Here is a 20983-nt window from a genome sequence, read left to right as displayed (position 1 = left end):
AGGCTTTAAGTACTGGAACAGAGGATCTTCCCCCAGGAAAGATTACAGCGTCCTTGAACTAAAACCATGCACTCCTAGAGCACCTTACCTTCAAAGCACTTTACAAACATTTTTTTTAAGCCTGCCAGCTCCCCTGTACAGTTGTTATTATCTTACCACTCACTGGCTGGGAAAACAGAGGCACCGGGAAGTCAGCGCTTCATTCTGCCACCCTTTCTTACACAGAGCAGTGCTTTACTCCTCGAGTAGTCGGACTACCAGTGTAAGGGGGGAAGAATAGGTCCCTAGGTGACTTGTCCAGGATCAAAGAATCATTCTGCAGCACAGCCAGGTGTCGTACCCAGGAGTCCTGGCGCCTGGTCCCCGGCGGTACCGTGAAACAACACTGCCAGCCCACTGATCCTTTGGCCATGGGAATGTAAGCACCAGGGGTTTCCTTCTCGCTGCCGTTGGGCAGCTGTGGAGGCAAAGGCACTAAAAAGGAGGAGCAAAGGGAGGTGGAAAGTAAATTCCCTGAATGCAGAAGCCAATGAACAGAATCCATGATGACTCCATCCATCAGGTCCCTGCGTCCCGTCTCGGAAAGCGAGCGAGAGAGAAGAACCTGCCTCGATTTTAACTTGAACAGTGCTGCTAAGCAGCTAATAATTACCTCAGATGAATGCCCCTGGAATAAAGCCAGCCAAGCCCAAATCATTCCGCAACTTCAGCTTTCAATTTACCCAGCTGGTGCCAAGCTCATTAATCATACTCGCTGCACCAAACACAACAAAAATTAGCGTGCGATCTTCTCCCCTCTCATGCTTCAAGTGAAGGATTGGGGCCCCAGTGGGAGCGGGGGGGGGGGGAGGGGGGGGCCGGTGACTAGTGGGCCTAGCAGACAGTCACCCAAACGGGCTAGGATTAATAAATCAAAAATCCATTCTTAATAATACAAGCTTAAATATCTATCTAAATGCAAATGAACAAACCCTGGGATTTTTTTTTTTATATTATTTAAAGTGTCCTGCCTAACAACTCCATCTTGGGGAAGCAGCTACACAGATGACAATTGTCTGCTCTAATTGCAATTTTACGGTTCAACCCTTCATGGCCCATGGATTTTAAGTGGCCTTTAAAGGGCCACTGCCTGGCTTTGGCTGTGTTTTAAAGCTCAGTCGGCTGCTGCCTTAGGCAAGGACTCGAGCATGGAGATTGTTTTGATTTTTCAGGCGAGCTGCAGCGGTACCTGTTAAGTCACCAAGCCGGCAGGTATCCACCCGAAAGACCGTTGGCTGCTGGCTTGCTTGGAATAAAGAGGAGAATAACGTGAGCTGGATTTCTTTGAACATTGGGCAATGATGTAAGACTAGCGTCTGCCAGAAAGAGATGGTTGTCTATCTACCTATCCATCCCCAAAGAATTCCTCAAGCTAGCTACATATCTATCCGCATACAACCCCCCAATCTATGAACCTACTTACCTATCCCTATACATGCCCTCTTTATCTATCGATGAAAGACCAGGTGGGTGAGGTAATGTCTTTTATTGGGCCAACTTCTGTTGGTGAAAGAGGCAAGCTTTCAAGCTCCACGGAGCTCTTCTTCAGGTCTGAGGAAGGTACTCAAAGCGTCGCCACTAAATACTGCAATACTGCAAATATCTATCAATTATTTTCGGTGTCTGTCCTTCTCCCTATATTATTGGCCTGATTTTGAGCACCAACAGCTCCCATTGATTCCAGCTGCAGCGCCGGGTGTTCAGCACCCCTCAGAATCAGGCCTTCCCTCTCTCTCTCTCTTTCGCTCTGCATTGTTACGTGCCCATGACTAGAGCATCTAGGGTAGGTAGAAGGAGGCTGGAGATCAGTGATATGTGAATGTTTTAACTCCCCTGCCCATGAGCAGTCCCTAGGCTACTGTTCTAGGGGGGCTCATCTAGGGTGACCAGATGTTAAGGGGAAAATATCAGGACTGCCACGGGGGAGGGGCGGGGGGCGTTTTTTTTTACACTCACCCGTCCGGGAGTTCGGCAGCAATTTGGCGGAGAGCCCTTCAGTCGTGGACGGTCTTCGGCGGTATTTCGGCAGGGGTTAATAAACCTTGCCGCCAAAGACAGAAGCACCCACCGCCGAAATACCGCCGAAGACCGTCCGCGACTGAAGGACTCTCCGTCGAATTGCCGCCGAAGACCAGGAAACAAAATATCGGGACAAATGGTGTCCCGACCGTACTCTGGTCGGGACGCGGGACAAACTCCTCAAAATCGGGACAGTCCCGATTTTATCGGGACGTCTGGTCACCCTAGGCTCATCTCATGCCGATTTTGCCCTGAAGCCAGGGGAAGTCCCGTGCGCGTAACGGGAAGCAGAAGTGGGCCCAGAGCATTTACATTTGTCAGGAGCATCCCTTTCTTCCCCAGCAAAACAGCGCCCAGGGAACCGCTCTCTGCCTTTCCTTTCTTGGCAAATTAAGCACCCGATCCAAAGTCCACTGAAGTCAAGAGGAGTCTTTCCAACGCCTTCCATGGGCTTTCATAGAATCATAGAATGTCAGGGTTGGAAGGGACCTCAGGAGGTCATCTAGTCCAACCCCCTGCTCAACGCAGGACCAATCGATCAGACCCACTAGCCCCCTGCTGGAGTACTGGTGTAAGAGGATGTGGATAGACCCCAAGAAATCTCTTCTAACAACAGGGCTGTCAGGGGCACACAATGAGGAGTCAGTCAAAACCACCCTGTACATAGCTCTAGGGTGTTTTGGGAGGCGCAAGGCACATGCGTTTATGTTTAGGAGCGAGGATGGTGCCATGCAGCAATATGCGACCTGCCAATAGCAGAGAAACCCTCGCAAGTGCCAAGCGAAATAGGAATGGAAGCTGGCCGTCTCAGGGAGCCAGCCCCCACAGCCTCCTGGAGTTGTCCACTTTCTTAGCCAACGAAAGACCAGCTGCCCCAGTCCTGACGTGTGAGCAAAGTTTGGAAAACACTGTGCAGCCCCATCCTGAGTCAGCCCCCTCTCCTTAGGGCATTTTCTGGGGGCGCGATACCTGGGGGATTGGGGGTTGACTCATGATTAGACGACGCCATTGAAATGCTGCAAGAGGGGCAGGTACCGGATGCAGAAAAGCGAAAATGTCTATAGTAGAGAGTCTCGGGGGCCCAGCCATTGATATTGTGCGTACCCTGAAAATCCATATCCCCGGGGTTAGCATAAATGACTGCCTGGCAGCCGTCAATCACACCCTTGGGAGCTGAGCGCCTGTATTTTAAGTTCCAGTGTCAGCCAGCAGAGAAATGAGAAGGTCTCAGCCTGTTCACAGGGGTTGGAGAAGCTACTACAGAGAGCTGCGGGGAAGGGAGAAGTGGCTCTTAAGTGACAGCCTAAAGTTCGAGGGACTTTATATAATGAACTGATCCATATCAAGCTTCAGCTAATTGAAAGGCAAGAGAGTCCTCCAAGTTACTCCCAGCTGATCGAAGACATCCGAGAGGAGGAAGACAGGCAGGCAGCCAAAGAGGTCTGTCCAGCCTGATCACCCAGGTTGGTCGTGAGCACTAAAAAGGAGTTTACACAAGACAAGAGCCGTTGTGGGTCACACTTATTGTTCGCATTCCAATAGCACCTACAGCAGGGGTGGCCAATCTGTGGCTCCGGAGCCACATGCGGCTCTTCAGTATTGGCACCGACTCCGGGGCTGGAGCTACAGGCGCCAACTTTCCAATGTGCCGGTGGGTGCTCACTGCTCCACCCCTGGTTGTGCCACAGGCCCTGCCCCCACTCCACCCCTTCCTGCCCCATGAGCCTGCAGTGCCCTCGCTGCTGCCCCTTCCCCCCAGAGCCTCCTGCACACCACAAAACAGCTGATCGGGGGAGGCGCTGATCGGCGGGGCTGCGGTGGGTGGGAGGCGCAGGGAGTGGGGTGGGGGAGCTGATGGGGGGCTGCTGATGTATTACTGTGGCTCTTTGGCAATGTACATTGGTAAATTCTGGCTCCTTCTCAGACTCAGGTTGGCCACCCCTGACCTAGAGGCCTTAACTGACATCAGGGCCCCCTGGTGCTAGGTGCTGCACAGACATTAACCGATCACCATACATGGGGTCAGGAAGGAATTTTCCATCGGGTCAGACTGGCAGCGACCGTGGGTGTTTTTTGCTATCCTCTGCAGCGTATGGGTGCGGGTCACTTGGCAGGATTATCTGGGTATATTTCACTTAATCATTCTCCTGCCATTCCGGGGGCCTCAGGTGCACCTCGGTCCCTACAATTCTCTGCAGTGGCACATAACAGTCTAGTCTCCTGTGGGCTGTGATACTTTGGTCTGATTTTGGCTGTTGCATTTAGTGTGTGGGTGCAGGGTGGTGCTGATGGCCTGCAGACTGGGTGATCTAGCGCTCCCCTCTGGCCTTGAACTCTAGGACACATGCTAAGAGACAGTCCCGATCCCTCACGAGCTTGCAGTCTGAACAGACAAAGGAGGACAGAAAGGAAGTAGTAGTATTATCCCCATTGCACATATGGGAAACTGAGGCACCGACCGCTTGAATGACTGGTCCACGGTCACGGAGGGTGTATCTGGCAGAGTTAGGAATCGAACCCAGGTGTCCTGATGCCCAGCCCAGTGCATTTACCACAAAACCCTCCTTATACTTTCAAACTTGCACAGCGCTCCTGTGAGACCCCCCAGTACCATTCTATTTCACACAGAGGGGGAGCAACTTGTCCCAGCTTACAGTGAGCCTCTGTGTCAGAGGCGGGGTTAGAATTCAGGCTTGCCTGGCTCTGAGCTCTGTGCTCACACCAACGGACCATGACTCTACCACACTGAAAGCAACCACCTTTCCCAAAGTATGCGCCTATCCAACTCAAACCACTGGCCACCCATCAACAATCAATGACCAACTGCCTGTCAGAGAAGCAGTCACACCGTGTGAGTCCTTTACTCTATAGTGCCTGCAGCGGCTGCAGTCTATGCACAGAAAAGATCAGTGGCTGCAGCAGAGTGAATTTCACCCCCTGCTGCTATTGGGATTTTCTTTTCCTTTAAAACAATTCTTGGGCTTGATCAAAAATACAATCAAAGTGCTAGACTGCACAGTAGACTGATGAACCTTTTTGGTGCTGCTACAGTATCAGAGACCCAGTACACGCTGCCTCTAACATGAACAGGCACTTAACTTTGGAAGTATTAACTTGAGGTCACACAACTACTGTACTCATTAGCAGAGCCAGGGATAGAATGCAGGAGTCTTTGCTGCAAACAATACCATTGTCAGAAACCGCTGTCCGAACCCTTTGAAGTTCAGGGGTTCAGCTGCAGCTTGGGGTGAAGGGTCAAGCCTCAAGGACAGAAGAGGACCTGGGTTACTTGGAGAATACTCCTGCTGCAGAAACTTTCCCAGGCGTTATCAAGGGCAGCAAGCCAGCCTGAAAACGTTATGCAAACAGCTTCGCAGCTCCTTCTGCCGGAGCGCACACAAGCAGATCTAGCTCTGGAATTTCCTCCAGTGGAGTCTGCAGCTGCCGGCTTCTTGGAGCTTTGAACCCGTTTGGATTTGAAATGCCGTTGGATGAAAACACAACGCACCAGAGCCTGAGAAACAATCTTCCAGACGGACGGCAACAAATCTGTCTGAGGTTCTGGACTATAGCACTGATAACAGACCCCCCCCACGTCAGCACCTAGAGTGCGCCTGCTTAGCTCCGAGCTAACGGCACGCCCTCTGGTGTGGCGGCGCGTTGAGGACTCCGGAGTGAAAACACCGCTAACGTATTGGCTGACAAGAGACAGGATACGCAGAAGAATGAGCTGTTCTGGTCTGATCACTTTGCGGGCAGTGATCTGAAGCACCTGGCTGGACCAGGGAGCCAGACCCCCAAAGGCTGTCTGAGATCACCATACCACCTTGAACGCTGCCCCCGTCTCGGCTGCCCGCCCCTTCCAATTTCCAGCTCTGCCCTGGCTCTTTCCCGTTCTATTCCTGAGCCCTGTCACGTGAGCCTCCAGGTTAGTAACGGAACCAACACAATACCTGCCCTGCTGCAGCCCTTTCCAGGATCGGCCGCATGGGGTCGGTCGGGCCTCTGCCATGCCGACAGGTTGTATTGCTAGCCTGCCAGGAGCGTATTCAACTGAAACGCCACCACAGCCCTCCCCTCTCGTCACACCAGGGCTACACGGTGCACTTGTCTTGCTCAGCTGAAGGGGAACAAGACTCTGCAGTGCACTTGCTCAGCCTGCCTGTGTAACACCAACAGACCCCGGTCGTCGGCAACCAGGATCGAACTCGGGACTTCTAGAGCTAAATGCATGAGCTAAAAGCCCTATGGCCCTTAGCTAAGGCTGTAACAGACTCATTAATCTCTCTAAGTGGTCTCGGTGCCACTAGATGGGACAGAACACCACACCCAGAAGGTGTGTGGGTTGCACCTGGATCTTAGCCTCAGGCCTGGCATGGAGAGCAGCTGCAGCTCTCGGGATATGGTTCACACTCTGAGAGCAAGTGGGGAGAGGCCGAGGGGGCGGAGAGAAGGAGGGGCCTGGGCTCAGCCCCGTCCCTATTTGCTGGCCATGTGAAGAGGGACGGAAGTGAACAGGGGTGAAGTAACCTCACCCCACAGCAAGAGGGGAGCAGGCAGGAACTGTGGCTCTGAAGTAGGGATCCTTTCCAGAGCTCCTCCTGGCACATCACAGCTACGGACAGCCCCTGGCTCAGTCTAGCCCCTAGCGAACAGCGTATACAATCGCACCTTAGCAAGCACCAGGGGCTACCCACATGTATTTGAGCAACCTTTGGTATTAGCCCTGCGGCTCCAGGTTGCCCTGAGGTACACTGGGGTGATTTCACAGACATGCCTGAAGGCATCACTGAGTTCATCGGATTTAGCCTGTGTATTCATTTGTGCTAATCATTGTCCAACAAGAAGTGTATCAGCTGGCTACAAATGTGCCTAAGTATAAGTGACTTAATGGAGCCAAAGGGGGAAGATCAGAACTGTTTTCAAGATGATGATAATAATAATAATAATAATAATAATAATAATAAATACAGAGCTTTGTGCATTTGAACCCAAGGAGTGAAACTGACTATAAACAGAAAATGAAACCAACTGACCCCCAGACTGAGACACGAAAATAAACCAGAGAGATGGCAAAAAGTGCCGGTAAGTGAGATATTTCTGATCCTTTCAGGGTTTATTCACAATCTAAGGGTAGGTCCACACTACCCACCTGATTCGGCAGGTAGAGACCGATCTTCTGGGATCGATTTATCGCGTCTCATCTGGACGCAATAGATCGATCCCAGAAGCGCTCCCCCGTCAACTGCGGAACTCCTGCTCGCCGAGAGGAGGAAGCGCTGTCGACGGGGGAGCCTGCCTGCGCCGCGTGGACCTGCAGTAAGTAAACTTAATTCAATCTAGGAAACGTCGACTTCAGCTACGCTATTCTCGTAGCTGAAGTTGCGTTTCCTAGATCGATCCCCCGACCCAGTGTGGACCAAGCCTAAGACATTTTTTCACCAGCTACTTCTTATGATAAAGCTGCTCTGACTGACATTGCCTCCCCAAACTGTCAGTCCCGATTCCCTGTGGCAACTATCAGATTTTTCACTTAGCTGATCAACAGCACATCAGGAGACCCTAAGAGAGACCCGGACAGGGCTCCAGATAACAGGATTCCTCATAGGAATCATCCCGCCACACCAGACCAATGCACCACCTACTTCCATATATTGAGCCTTATTTTCAAAAGTGGCCTCTAATTTTGGACCTTTCCGGTGCCCAACTTGCACTGACTTTCAGAGGGTGCTGAGCACCGACAATTCTGGCTCAACACCTCTGAAAATCCAGGCTCAACATTCTTCATCCTGAGCACCCCAAAAATAGAGGCACCCAAAATCCGAAGCCGCTTTTGCAAAATTATGGCCAGTCCCCAAAGCTCCCATGGTAAATGCAACTGCCTCTCTGGTAGCGGGAAGCTATTCTCATCACTGCTTGGATACGTCACACCGTGGTGACAGACACAGATCGATGGAGAGACTGGAAGCATTCTGCAGAACATCAGTGGGTCAGAACCTGGGTCACACCCTGGAAACGAGTGATCTGCAGCCTTCAAATATACGACTTATCTCAACGGTGTTTCTGACAAAGAAGGCAACGGCCTAGCGGCAGGTCCTTATTTGGATCCCGCTTGCAAGGATGTGAATGGAAATTGCTGAGGGAAGTGGGAGAAAGATCTCTCGCCTTCCCTTGCCAAGGAAGCTGACAGGCAAAGCCAGACGCAGGAAAGAGATGAATGGTGAGGGTGAGGGGCCCGAGACAGTGACACCTCATCAGCTGCCTCCCAAAACAGACCCACCCTGCCAAGTCCCAAAGCTAATGTGCTCCAGAGGTGAGGCGAGCAAATCAAAACCAGGTGGACTTACACATCAGCTTCGTCCCACAGGATGCAGGTCTGGTTGGTGGTTCCCTGGCAGGAGAGGAAGAAGAAAGGGGTGGGAAGGGAAAGAAAAGGAGATTACGGCTGTGCTGCCAACAGAATTGACATGAGCACGGCATTGAACATGGCATTAACACACAGCGGTGTTTCAAACATGCCGTCATAGACCTCTGCCTTCTTCATGGCCATCTTCCGCTGTGGCTCAAGGGCCAGGGGAGAAGTGGAATGTACTACGCCCTAGGATCACACTCACACTCATCAGAGCATCAAGCAGGGAGCTTGGCTCATTGTCTGATAGATCTTCCCCTTCGTCTCCCCACTCAGAATCCCATCCGACCCTCCTTTGTTGGAGCTGCAGGGTTGCCTGTTCTCGCTGGGCTCAGTCCTGCTCCCATGGGCTGCAATGGAAGCAGGACTGTGTGTCTGTGGTATGAGTCGATCCTGGGGGAGAACCTGTGGCGAGATGCCACATGCCCTCGATGCCCGCTGACAACAATGTGAGATTTACCATTGGCTGCATCAGGGCTCGAGCCAGGCCAATGCTGAGCGCTTTCGAAACTCCTCCCCATGCGGGGGCTGGAGGAGGACATCCAGACTGGGAGACTGGAGGCACAGATTGGCTCTTAGACATGTAAATACTCTTCCTATGCATCCAAGGACTGACTCAGATATCCTGATCTGGCAATGGACCTGCTTTTAAGGTGCCAATGACAACAGCAATCCACACTTCTCTAGCATTGCCTGAGAATTGCAAAGCACTTTGCAAACATTCATGAACAAAGCCTCTGCCCTCAGATGGTCAGTATCATTAGCCTCATCTTATGAGCAGGGAAACCGCAGCCCAGAGAGGCTGTGACTTGCCATGTCCCATGGTGAATTGGAGTCAAATCCTGGGACGAGACGCCCTGTCTCCCGAGTCCCTGTTACATTGCCTGCCTTCTGGGTTAGGGAAGTGGGTTCCCTGTAGTGAGTTTCACTGTGCAGTCCAAGTTCCCAAGGACAATCACTGAGGAGGGAGTGACAGCAGGACAGCAACGCCAACCTGATTTCACTGTGCCAGGCCTGTGACCTGCGAGCCTGGGCTAGGAGACGTGAAAGGGTCTGGTGGTGATGTTCACAGCCCATCCCCCCAGAGAGACCTGCTCGGCGTCACGCTATCGCCGACACCCAAACCAAGAACGTAACTCCTGACGCCGAGGGCAGGGGACTTACATTGTACAGGTGGGAGAACTCGATCTCCAGGGGTGTGAGCAGAGTGCGGGGAGATGGCTTCACAGTCACCGAGATGACTTTGGAGTTCAGTACCGTGGTGTTCCTGGGGAGAGAAGGAAACAGGCACTTTAGAGAGGACGGAGACGGTTACACAGAAAGAGACCCACTGGGCTACCTGGAATAAGCCCAGCTATGACCATAGCAGTACGCTAGGAGTGGAATCGGTCCAATCCATGTAGTCAGCATCCAATGCACTTCCTGCTGACAGACCCCACCCCGCTGCTGTTCTGGAGCCCCTGCCAGCTCCACTGAGCTCCCTCTGGAACGAGAGCACTGGCCCTGCAGCACGAATGGATAACAAGGGACCCTCTAACCAACCAACTCCCTGGCACGGACTCGGGTGGCTGCATTAGCCCCTCTCCTGGTACTTCAGTAACACCTGCTATCCCCGGATCTCAAAGCCCTTCACTGAACCCGTTAACCCTCACCACGCTGTGGGTAACGGATGTGTACAATGTTGTCCTCAGATAGATGGAAAATTAGAGAGACAAGGGGGGTGAGGTAATAGCTTTCATTGGACTGGATGAGAAATCAGAGGCCCAAACTTTCAGCCCGGGGTGTCTAATGTTAGGTGCCTAGACTGACATTTTCACGAGTGGCTAGTGATTTGGGGATCCCCGCTGGAGATGCCATAAAGGGGCCTGATTCTCAGAGGATGGGCGCTCAGCACTTTCTGAAAATCAGGCCCCTTTAAGGTGTCCTGAGTTGGGCACGTAAAATCAGAGGTGAATCGTGGTCCTCATGTACTAGCCGGGAGCTGTGGGGCTCAGGTGACACAGAGGCACCTACCTGCAGACAGCCACATTTGGTTGCCCAGGGTGACAGGGCTGGGAATAGATTCTTGGACACTCCCAGTCATCACTGCACTGACCACTAGGGAACACTCCTTCCCTATTCTGATTCTCACTTATCCCAGGCATGTTTTAAATCATTTGCTTTTCATCAGGGTCTTATTTTCTATTTACCCAATCACTATTGGGAAAGGCTTTGGGCAGCTAGTTTCTACTCTGGAGTGACGCGGGGGGGGGAGGGAAGGGGAGAAGAGTCAGACTTTTAACCCTTTGACTCCCTATGTCCTACCACCCCCTTCAACTCCAGACTGCGGCTTTGGTACCAAGGGCCTCCATTTGGAATGTCACTCCTCTCTCAGGGTGGATCTCCTATAAATTAAATTAATGGAGATATCCTATCTCCTAGAACTGGAAGGGACCTTGAAAGGTCATCAAGTCCAGCCCCCTGCCTTCACTAGTAGGAACAAGTACTGATTTTGCTCCAGATCCCTAAGTGGCCCCCTGAAGGATTGAACTCACAACCCTGGGTTTATCAGCTCAATGCTCAAACCACTGAGCTATCCTTCCCCAGCTCTAAAGCCACAACTATCCAAGAATTGTGGGATCGAAGAAGAAATGTAAAATAGTTAAAAATAAATGTCTTTAATGCTATGTGTGATTAACCTGTGGAACTCACTGCTGCAGGAGATGATCAAGGCAAGTCAATAGAGAGGAGACCCATACACGAATAAGACTAGCCATTGTTATTTACCAGGGTAAATCTGTAGTGACTCCTTTTGTTTAAATGGAGTGACTCTGGATTTAAACCAGTGTTACTGAAAACAAAATCTGATCCTTATTCCTCCTGCTCCCAGGAAATAGACTGATCACCAGTTGGGGTCAGGAAGACAGTTACCCTATAGTACGGTATTGCACGATTAAGTACATTATTGGGGGTACTCCCATGTCCTTGCAACATCCCTGTTGGACAGAGGAATGATGGATTTTTCCTCTGATCCAGCATTTCTTCCGTACAGTGACAGGAGATTCAGGGCTGTGCATTGTTTAAAGAAAACTGGCCTTAATTAAGCAATGCCATAAATCAGGACCCAGGGGAGAATGCCCTGGCAGAAACTCCTGCGGAAGCCGGTTAGCAGCGCCTATTCACCACTCAGCCAGTGCAAGCTGAAATACCTTTGAATCCTTTGCATCCAGGATGTTTATTGCCCTTCCAGTCTCATTCCCAGCGCTGTAATGGAAGATATTACAGAATACAGTCCCTTTGCTCACTAATTCTAATTCACTAGCCACCGGCCATTGCCAGCGCTAAATCTGTAGGTATTTCAATGATTATCAGCGAGGAGAGATGCCCTGGCGTTTATGGTAAATGGGCTCACGCTAATCAGTCCAGAACAGATTTAGAAGGTGCCTTAGGATGCTTAATTTACTGCCTCAGTACCAGCCTCAGAAAAAAAAAAAGAGAGAGGAAAAGAAAAGCCATTGCAGAGCACAAAAGCTTCAGCGCCCTGAGGCACTTTGCAGAGGCCTGGAACGCTGCAGACATGTGCAGCCATCCGTGCCACTCTGCTCCGCTCCCCGAGCCCGTCTTGAGCAGTACTGCTCTCGAATGGCACCGTGTGGCAGGCAGCTCCTCTCCCGAGCATGCAGCCCCAGATCTGTCAGGAACACGGCGACCCAAAATGCCTCACAACGGGGAAGGAGAGTGGGGGTGATTGGGCAAAAATCCGCTGTGGGGAGGGGATTTCGATGCCACAGTTCTGCTCTGGCATCATATGCCCCGATCCTGCCCAATGCTGAGTGCCCTTAGCACCCGCTGAGATCCAGGGAGGCGGGAGCATTCAGCACCTCCTTGCGGGGAGGAAATAGGGAGCGTGCCAGGGAGAGAGGGGACTATTAACTCTTTGGTCTCCCCTGCAGCTGTCCTGAGTCTGGGCAGCAAGGCAGAGATTTGAGAATTCATATGATGAGTGGGTTTTGAGGGTTCATTCGCCAGCTCTTTCCACCTGTGACAGGTGCTGCATGATGCCCAGCGCTGGCGCCAGGGACAGTGTCCATGTCACACAGGTGTTGTGTCCCCACTGCTTGTGTCTCTCTGGAGGGAGACCACGGCTATTTCATTTCTCATCCAGACAGATCCCAAGGAATTACGATCCCAGGGAACCTGGCAGCCAATCATGATCTCAGCACCAGAGGAGATGTTCGCTGAGAGGGCAGGGTTCTTGCCTGCCTCTTTGTAGGAGCATAACACCTCAGGAAGTAGCTACTACTTTGTGCTTCAGTGAGCTGAAGGGAAAGCCCTCCCCGGCACAGCTGGCCACGTGATGTGCAATGCTGCACAAAAATGGAAAAAATCTTCCTGACCATCCTGAAAGTGATCATCTTATGCCCTGAAGCATGAGCTTGGACTGAGCCAACTTCACGTGCAGCACCAGTTATTAGTGGCCCTAAAGTTATCCCTGCAGAACCAGATCCTCTCCCTCTTATGCAAGTAGCTCCACTGACTGCTCAGGTCCTGCCTGGCCCCTTTAATTTCCAGTCGAAGAGGTGGGTTTGGGGCTGTCCGAGTGCTGAGGGGCTCCAGAAAGATAAGGGTATCCTTACCTCTGAAGCGAGAGGATGCTCCCCAGGTTCCGGTACAGCACGGTGCCCACCACGAAGACGGACGAGTCGTCTGTCTCTGCAAAGTGGCAAAGAGAAGGAGAGAAAGACAACAGCACTGTGACAATCAGGGACGGTGAAAGCATCGTCAGGGCCCGAGGGTAGTTTACGTGGGGCCCATCCTGCAAGCATTAGACTTCAGTGGGAACACATTCAGTGGGGGTAGACGGGAGACAGGGCATGGGAGTAATGAACACAACAGGAAGGGGGGTCTTTGTGGAGGCTGCTGCACTCAGGCAGGGCCAAACACGTCTCCTCGGATCTTCACTTCCCCACAGGCTGAAATTTCCCCCCTGTGCTGAGGGCCCAGGCAAGGCCTAGGTGCCATTTATTAGTTTCAGCAGGGCTGCTGCAGCGGGTGCCTAGCCTGGGACAGGCTGAATTTCTCCCTGCCTCCCTCCCACAAGCCGCAGCACCTACTCTCACCACATAGGGGCTCCCTATGGCCTAGCCTGGCTTTCAAAGTCATGGACAAGGCTCCGCTGCCCTCAGCACCCCACAGGCAGCGCTCAGCACCTCACCGGCTCGGACCCTCTATAATCACACAGGCCCGAGGCCCGTGTATAGGCCTTGAGCTTTAACTGGACTGAGCCGGACTGGAGGTTTCCTGTTCAGAACTCCAGCTAATTCCTCTGACAAGGCCAGGACATGAGGCACATGCTGGGAGTCTAATCGGAAGCAGCAGCCGCCCTGGCAGCGGCTGAGTGGACGCAGCGGTTCGTTCACCTCCGGAGATCTCTAGGCGGGCTCCGCGAGCAAATCCGCAGAGCGGCTCGGAGGAGAAGGTCGCTAGCCCTTGCAGATCAGTTCTGAAGCCGAGCCGACGCCGAGCCGTCAGGGAGCCGAGCTGTACCAGGATGACTCCAGCAGCTGAGCGTGGGAGATTTTCACCCACAGGCTGCAGCGCCCCAGCCTGACCCAGACCCCTCTCCGTCCCCGCACGACTCTGACACTTGACCTCAGGCTGTTCTCTTCTCTCTCCGGAGGGTGTCGCCGCCGTCAGTGAAAGAGCCACAAACGCCGCATGGCGGGGCCCGGCTCCACTGGGATGGCTCCCTCACGCTGGCATGATGGACCCTGATGCTATCTGACACCGCACAGCCGGGGCAAAAGGGCCGAGAGGCCGCAGGCCCTTCAGTTCTAATCCCAGATGAGCTTCCAACTCGTTTGTGTGACCTCTGGGCACGTCACTTGCCCTCGCACAACCCAGCTGGGAAAAGCAACAACCCCCCTGAAAACCAGATGCTACATCTGAGCAGAAGCTTAATGGGTACAAACATTTATTTGTCCTTTGGCCTGGTCCTGCAGATCCCTACACAGACAAGATCCCCCTCCCCTCCTTTGTGGTAGGACCCCCACACACACATACCCCAGGCTCTCACACTCGCGTGATATCACAGGTGAGCAGAAAACTTTTACCCAACGGGCCTGATTCTCATGTACACCCTTCTGGGCATGCAAAGAGGCGGTCATGGAAATGAGATTCGGGTCTGAATTTCTTGGGTCTTTATCAAGACTTTAGCGACGGAACTCTCCGTCTTATTTATATGCAAAGATGACAGAACAAGAAGCAATGGTCTCAAGTTGCAGTGGGGGAGGTCTAGGTTGGATATTAGGAAACACTGTTTCACTAGGAGGGTGGTGAAGCACTGGAATGGGTTCCCTAGGGAGGTGGTGGAATCTCCTTCCTTAGAGGTTTTTAAGGCCTGGCCTAGTTGGGATGATTTAGTTGGGGTTGGTCCTGCTTTGAGCAGGGCGTTGGACTAGATGACCTCCTGAGGTCCCTTCCAACCCTGATGTTCTATGATTCTATGAAATTACACCACCAGGTTACCTGGCCTGGCACAGTGTTTTATCTTGATTATCTATTCTTTAGTAGCCCGGTCACTGGAAGCTGCACACCTGTAGCACCTGCACACGGAGCTGCGAAGATTTTTGAGCATTGGCCGGCTAAACCCAGGGTTGTGAGTTCAATCCTTGAGGGGCCCACTTAGGGATCTGGGGCAAAAATCTGTCAGGGACAGTACTTGGTCCTGCTGTGAAGGCAGGGGACTGGACTCGATGACCTTTCAAGGTCCCTTCCAGTCCTACACTTCTATGAAGATTGCATGCCCGGCTCTAGATGTGTCTTGCAGGCATGACGGATGGCCAGTTTTAAAGCAATATGGTCGGCTCCTCAACTGGCGTAAATCATAGAATCATAGAATATCAGGGTCGGAAGGGACCTCAGGAGGTCACCTAGTCCCACCCCCTGCTCAAAGCAGGACCAACCCCCAACGAAATCAGCATCGCTCCCTTGAAGCCAACAGCTAATTCCCACCGGCTGAAGACCGGGTCTTTATTTTAGCGAGCTGCAAAGTGGTTGTTCTATAAAGCAGGGGTGGCCACACTTACTGACCCTCCGAGCCGCATACGGCAATCTTCAGAAGTTCGAGAGCCGGGGCGCACCTGCCACGGTTCGGGGCTTCAGCCCCGTGGGAGGTGCCTGCCGGGGCTCACTCCTGCTGATGTTCCGAGCCCCAGTAGGTGCCCCATGCAGGGCAGAAGCCCTGAGACCTCCATCCCGCTGGGCAAAAACCAGAAGCAATGCATTGTGGGGGCTGCTGAGGGTAAGAGGGGTGTGTTATTCAAGCTGTTGCGGGGGGGTGAACCTTTAAATTGTGTCCCCCTCCACACTCTCAGCAGGCACCAGTCATCTCTGGCACAAACCCCTGGTCCCACCACCCCGCCGCAGGGCAAAAGCCCTGAGCTCTCAACCCCGGTTTGGTAGGCGGGGGATGGGGACACAGGCGGATCCACAAGCCGCACTTCAACTGTAAAAGAGCCGCATGCAGCTCACAAGCCACAGTTTGGCCACCCCTGCTATAAAGACGATCTGTGCCCCGGTATTCTCCCTGCCGTATGCATTTGCAAAGAAGAGATGGGCGTTAAAAAGAAGTCAAACGCGTCTCCCACACAAGTAAGATATCGAAAAGGACCATCTTTTGCTAATATGATGCTAGAGGATAAGACCCAGGAAATGCAGCTCCGGATGGGATGGAAAAGAATAATAATGTAAGTCCTAATTTGGGGTATCTAACCATTTATTGTGCTTGTTGTAAAGGACGTAAGGCAGTGATCTCTTCCTAGCCTGAGCTGCAGTTCTGGATTTAGTCTTTGCTCTGCTACTGACTCCCTGCTTAACCTTGGGGCAGTCACTTAACTGTGCTGCGCTTCAGTGTCCCCATCAGCAGAATGGTGGTTCTAATGCTGATCTACCCAATGGGACAGACTCTGCAGCTTCATGAATGGCTGTGCTTGGAGATCTTTGGGTGAAAGGTGCACTGGGAAGCCAAGGGATCACGTCAACAACTCGGACAGTCTCCTGCCTTTGCCTCAGCAGAAGACGGTGCAGTCTGATGAAGAAAGCGCAAACTGCCTGCTCTCGCTGATGAAGCCAACCCACACTGGGCACAGCTACAGAGAAAGGGACAAGGTGACGGCTAGTCCCCATTGCAGGCACAATGTAGGCTCCTCTTTTTGAAGTACTAGTCTTAAATATTTAGGGCCCAGGCCTGCAAAGACCCGAACACCTTCCACACAAAGAGGAGCCCGGTGAGCTTACTGAGAACCGAGGCTGACTTCAGTAAGCGGCGTCTACACCCAGTACCCCACAGGATCATGTTTTTGCAGCTGATCCCAACCTCAGAAGACTTGCTGCAGCTAACAGATGGCCCACGGAGTAGCTACAGAATCAGGCGCTGGCTGAGTGCTCTAGGATCTGAGCCCTGCAGTTTTCCTTTAAGATCTGAGATTCAGGATGGCTTGGCTTATGCTCAAGCGAAGGCTGGATTTGCTCGGTTTGCTCCCCCTCTCTCTCCCCATGCTGTTTGGGCCTGATAATAGACTGCCGCGGAGCAAATGACCCCCGAGTGATTAATGCCCCCTTTCCTGCAGCTGATGTGTGGTTACAGAGGATTACACACAAGAGGCACAGACATCACTCCAGCTACACGGCCACTGCTCATCCGGCGGCCAAGTATTGCCTGCCTGCCCGGCTGACAGAGCCAGCCAAGCTAATAACCCGGAACGTTACATATCCGCCGCACGATGAATGGCAACCTTTTCTTCTCCCTCCCTGCCTCCCCCCGAAAAACTCCCTCCATTGCCACTCGGCACTAGGAGCCTATTTTCATGAAAAATACCAATCATTAAATTGGTAACACTGCTCCCAAACCGTTCCAAATGCCGAGACGTTCGCTCCCAGAGAAGCGTCTTTGTGTGCGCTGGTTAACGGCACCGAAATGATGCCGCGGACCAGAGAGAAAACAACACACAACCCCCACCGAGGGCTGGAAGGACCCAGTTCAGGGTCCAGCCTGCACTGGGAGGGGACGTCCTGCCCAGCTGATGGCTCGCCTGGAACCCAGCGCATCAGGTTCCTCTCAGACTAAGTGGAGCGAGTAGGTTATTATTGTCTGCAATGTGCCTCAGGTGCATTGCTGCGCTGGGGTTTGGCTCTGCCTTCCAGCTGTTTTCTAAGCAAGAAGCTGTTGTGTCTAGTAATGGATCCGCGCCCGAATCCGGGACGTGAACTAATCTCCTGAACTTGCAGGGGAGCTCAGACCTGGATCTAAACTACGCCTCATCTTTAAGGCTCAGTGCTGCGTTCAGGGCCAGTTCCTCTTGGGCAGATACTCGCTAGCTGAGAGCAGAGCGTGCGGACAGAGCGTAAATGATTGACGCCCCCTTGACGCTGAAGAACAGCGATGCGGCAGCCGCACTGCCTTACCTGCTAGCCCCGTAGAGAGGATGCTCTTGGAGATGGTGACCTTGTCCTCGGAGGTCCTGGCCCAGTCCACCATGCCCCTCCAGCCTTTCATGGGGAAGCTGATGTCAGTGGCTGCGTTGGCGGGGAGTCTGTGGATGCTGAGGACTTGAGGGGAAACAGAAACAGTGAGTAAACCAAGGCCCAAATGGCCAGCTCAACATTCACACTTCCACCACTGAAAAACCTGTAGGTGCACTAGCAGGACAGGCGCTTGGCAAGAGTCAGTATTTGCTCTCACATACACTGGTGTAAATCCAGAGTAACTCCACTGTCTTCGTTTACACTGGTGTAATTCCAGAGTAAACTGACTTCATTTACACCAGTGTGACTCCAGAGTGACTCCAATAACTTCATTCGCATTGGTGCAACTACGAGTAGAAATTCAGTCCCTGATCATTCAGAGACAACGAGCACCCAAAATTTTGGATTTTTCGCTCTTTGACAATGCGGCCCTCCATGTCATATGTACGGTGCAAGGGGGAGCTCAGACCAGACAGATGGCGTTCCTTTAGCCTGGAGAGAGGTCAAGGCCGTGTGTGAACTGTCTCAGAGAAAGCCCCTCCTTGCCCATTTGGCTAATGGAGCACCTTGGGGCAAACCCCTCTTTAGCTGGTGGGACGGTGCTGGTAAGAACAAGCAGGGCTCTGGGAAATGTCTCTCCCTGCCTACCATGGGTTGAGGCGACTGGGGATTGAGAAGGGATGAGCTGTGAGCATACGGGGCTTTGTGATCTTGGTGGCCAAGAGTGTGGATGAAAGCAGAGGAAGATCAGGAGCCTCTGGATTAGCCAGATCCTGTCCAGGAGAGCTGGGATCTCTGGCATGGCAGAAGGTATTTGTTCAGCTAACGTCTGTACATAAAGCAAGGTGATAGCACTAGGCAGGTGGAGCTGGAGCTTCTGTTCACTGAGCAGGATCCTAATGCATCCTTCTGTCCCTCCATACTTCCTCAGCCTCCTCCACCCTCGGATTAAACTCGAGACACCTTAACCCAAATGCTGCCCTTGTTCCCAGCCATATGACCCTAGCGATGGCACTGGGCTTGTACTGATGTGAATGGAGCTGTTAGCCTGACCAATGATGTTTTATACCCTGAACCATATGTTCCATCACACCTGGGTGGGACACACAGAGAACATATTTGCCTTCTGGGGAGCATGAATGCAGCACTCAGCCTGAGACGCTTGTACCATCCTTTTGATAAACTCTGGAGGGAGCAGAGAGAAGAAGGATGGTCTTGGGTTTGAATGAGTGGGCTGCAACTTAGGAGAGCCCCGTTCCATCCCCAGCTCTGCCAGACTCCCTCTGGGACCCCGGGCAAGTTATTTCATCGCTCTGTGAGGAGAACAACCCTTCCTTTCCCTCAATCTTTGCCCGTCCTATCTACTGAGCTTGTAAACTGATGAGGGCAGAGACTGCCTCTTCCCATGTGTATGTACCAGGGCTAGCACCAGGACCAATCTCAGCGGAGGTCTCTAGGCATTGCCAGAACACTGCTTCTGTTACTGGTGTCGGTCCACTGGCCTGGAGTCCCACCCTTTACAGCGGCTGATTCTTGACGGGAGAGCTGACCTGCCTGCTGCAGCCTCCCTCGGCCTTAGAGAAGCACTAGCTCTGATGACAGCTGAGGACAGCACTGCTTCACTTCACCTCCCATTACCCCAGAAGCCTTCCAAGTTAGCACATTTGCCACTAAGAGCAGCAGCGGGGAGCCTGAGCCCAAGGACCCGGGCTGCATCTGCTCCCTCCCTCCCTCTTACGTGAGAACAAGTCGCTGCTCCCTCCTGGCCCCTGGCCAGCCTTTTCCCCTCCCCAGGCTCACAGCCAGCTCATAAAAACTGCAAAAAGCAACGGCCTGGTTTGAATCTGCCTGTGGAGCAGGGGAGGGGAACGGAATCCAAACCGACTCACCTAGATTGTCCGTCACTTGGTAGGAATCCCGGAAATCTTTCATGCGAAATCCAATGACATCAATGAAATCCTCCACAAGCCTGAACAGCTCCTTAGCATTCGGCCCCATCTGCAAACCCAATGAAGAGAGGTCAAATATTTAGTGGCACAGATAGCAATGAGCTCACCCTGGGCCTCTCCAAGGGCCAGGGTTCAAGCCAGGCTTATCCCACACACAGAGAGCCGGAAGCATTCTCTGCTCATGCTGGAGTACCGCGGAGTAGTGAACAACCGTGAGGGCAGAGAAATGATCCAAGGAGATAGAAACACGGACAGGAAATGACAGTATAAGATTCGGTTTGGGAAAACGCAGCTGATGGCCATGGAGGAGAATAGTCCTGACCACAACGGGAGGGCAAAACCACAACGGGAGGGCGCTGATAGTGAGCTACCAACCTACCCTCCTTCCTCAAGGTTACTTAACCCACCCACCAGTCTGGCCCGGGAAAGCCACAGCAGATATTTACAGTTTCCCAGGACCTGCAGTTAGCTTAACGTGGCCAGCAAATGAGACATGCCAGGCCATACCTTCAGGTGGTGTAAATCAGCAGTGCTCCGTTTACATCCGCTGGAGGAGCTGGCCTGATGTGTCCACCAACGAGGCCAATGTGATTTGGCGCTGCACATGCAGAGCCATCACGTGATGGGGCAAAGAGGTAATAGATCTGCTCTATGCAAGCTCTGGAGTGTCTGCGCCCAGAGGCAAACCCTGAGAGCCTCACTCATTCAAAACTCCCCTTCAATTCGTGGACTCGGGGGGATCTGGTTCCTGGAATATTGTGCTCAGCTCTGGGAGTCAACATGACTGGAAATCATTGAGCAAAGAGAGGGAGTCCAGAGAGTCCTTGCCCGCACCACGGTTCCTGGGCTGAGTACAGCTAGGCCGGTCCAGACTCACCAGGCTAAGCAAAGGGAACGTTTTCACACAGCTGTGAAACAGGATTCAATACCACTATTTGAGCACAGCGGTTACAAAAATGGGGGAGCCCATTCCTCAAATCTGGGTACACCAAGAGCATGTCTAAATCCCAGCTGGGAAGCAGACATCGGAATTTAGGCAGGGAAACGCCTCTCTTAGGCCCAT

The 20983-nt window shown here is 52.6% G+C and overlaps 1 protein-coding gene across 1 annotated transcript in view; it reads right to left on the bottom strand.

Moving 5' to 3' along the window:
- Positions 1 to 20983, bottom strand: part of ADGRB1 (adhesion G protein-coupled receptor B1) — a 279184-nt gene that overhangs the window by 136007 nt on the left and 122194 nt on the right. The window contains exons 12-16 of the mRNA XM_024214406.2: positions 19861 to 19969; positions 17912 to 18055; positions 13084 to 13159; positions 9632 to 9734; positions 8406 to 8449 (exon numbers count right to left, since the gene is read on the bottom strand). Of these exons, the coding sequence (XP_024070174.1) occupies positions 8406 to 8449; positions 9632 to 9734; positions 13084 to 13159; positions 17912 to 18055; positions 19861 to 19969 (476 nt within the window). The remainder of the gene's footprint in view (positions 1 to 8405; positions 8450 to 9631; positions 9735 to 13083; positions 13160 to 17911; positions 18056 to 19860; positions 19970 to 20983) is intronic.

This window comes from Terrapene carolina, unplaced genomic scaffold, assembly GCF_002925995.2.
Source record: "Terrapene carolina triunguis isolate 2854851 unplaced genomic scaffold, T_m_triunguis-2.0 Scaffold58, whole genome shotgun sequence".
Lineage (NCBI taxonomy): Eukaryota > Metazoa > Chordata > Testudines > Emydidae > Terrapene > Terrapene triunguis.
Note: the sequence above shows the minus strand (reverse complement) of the source record. Positions and strands in the feature narration are given on the sequence as shown.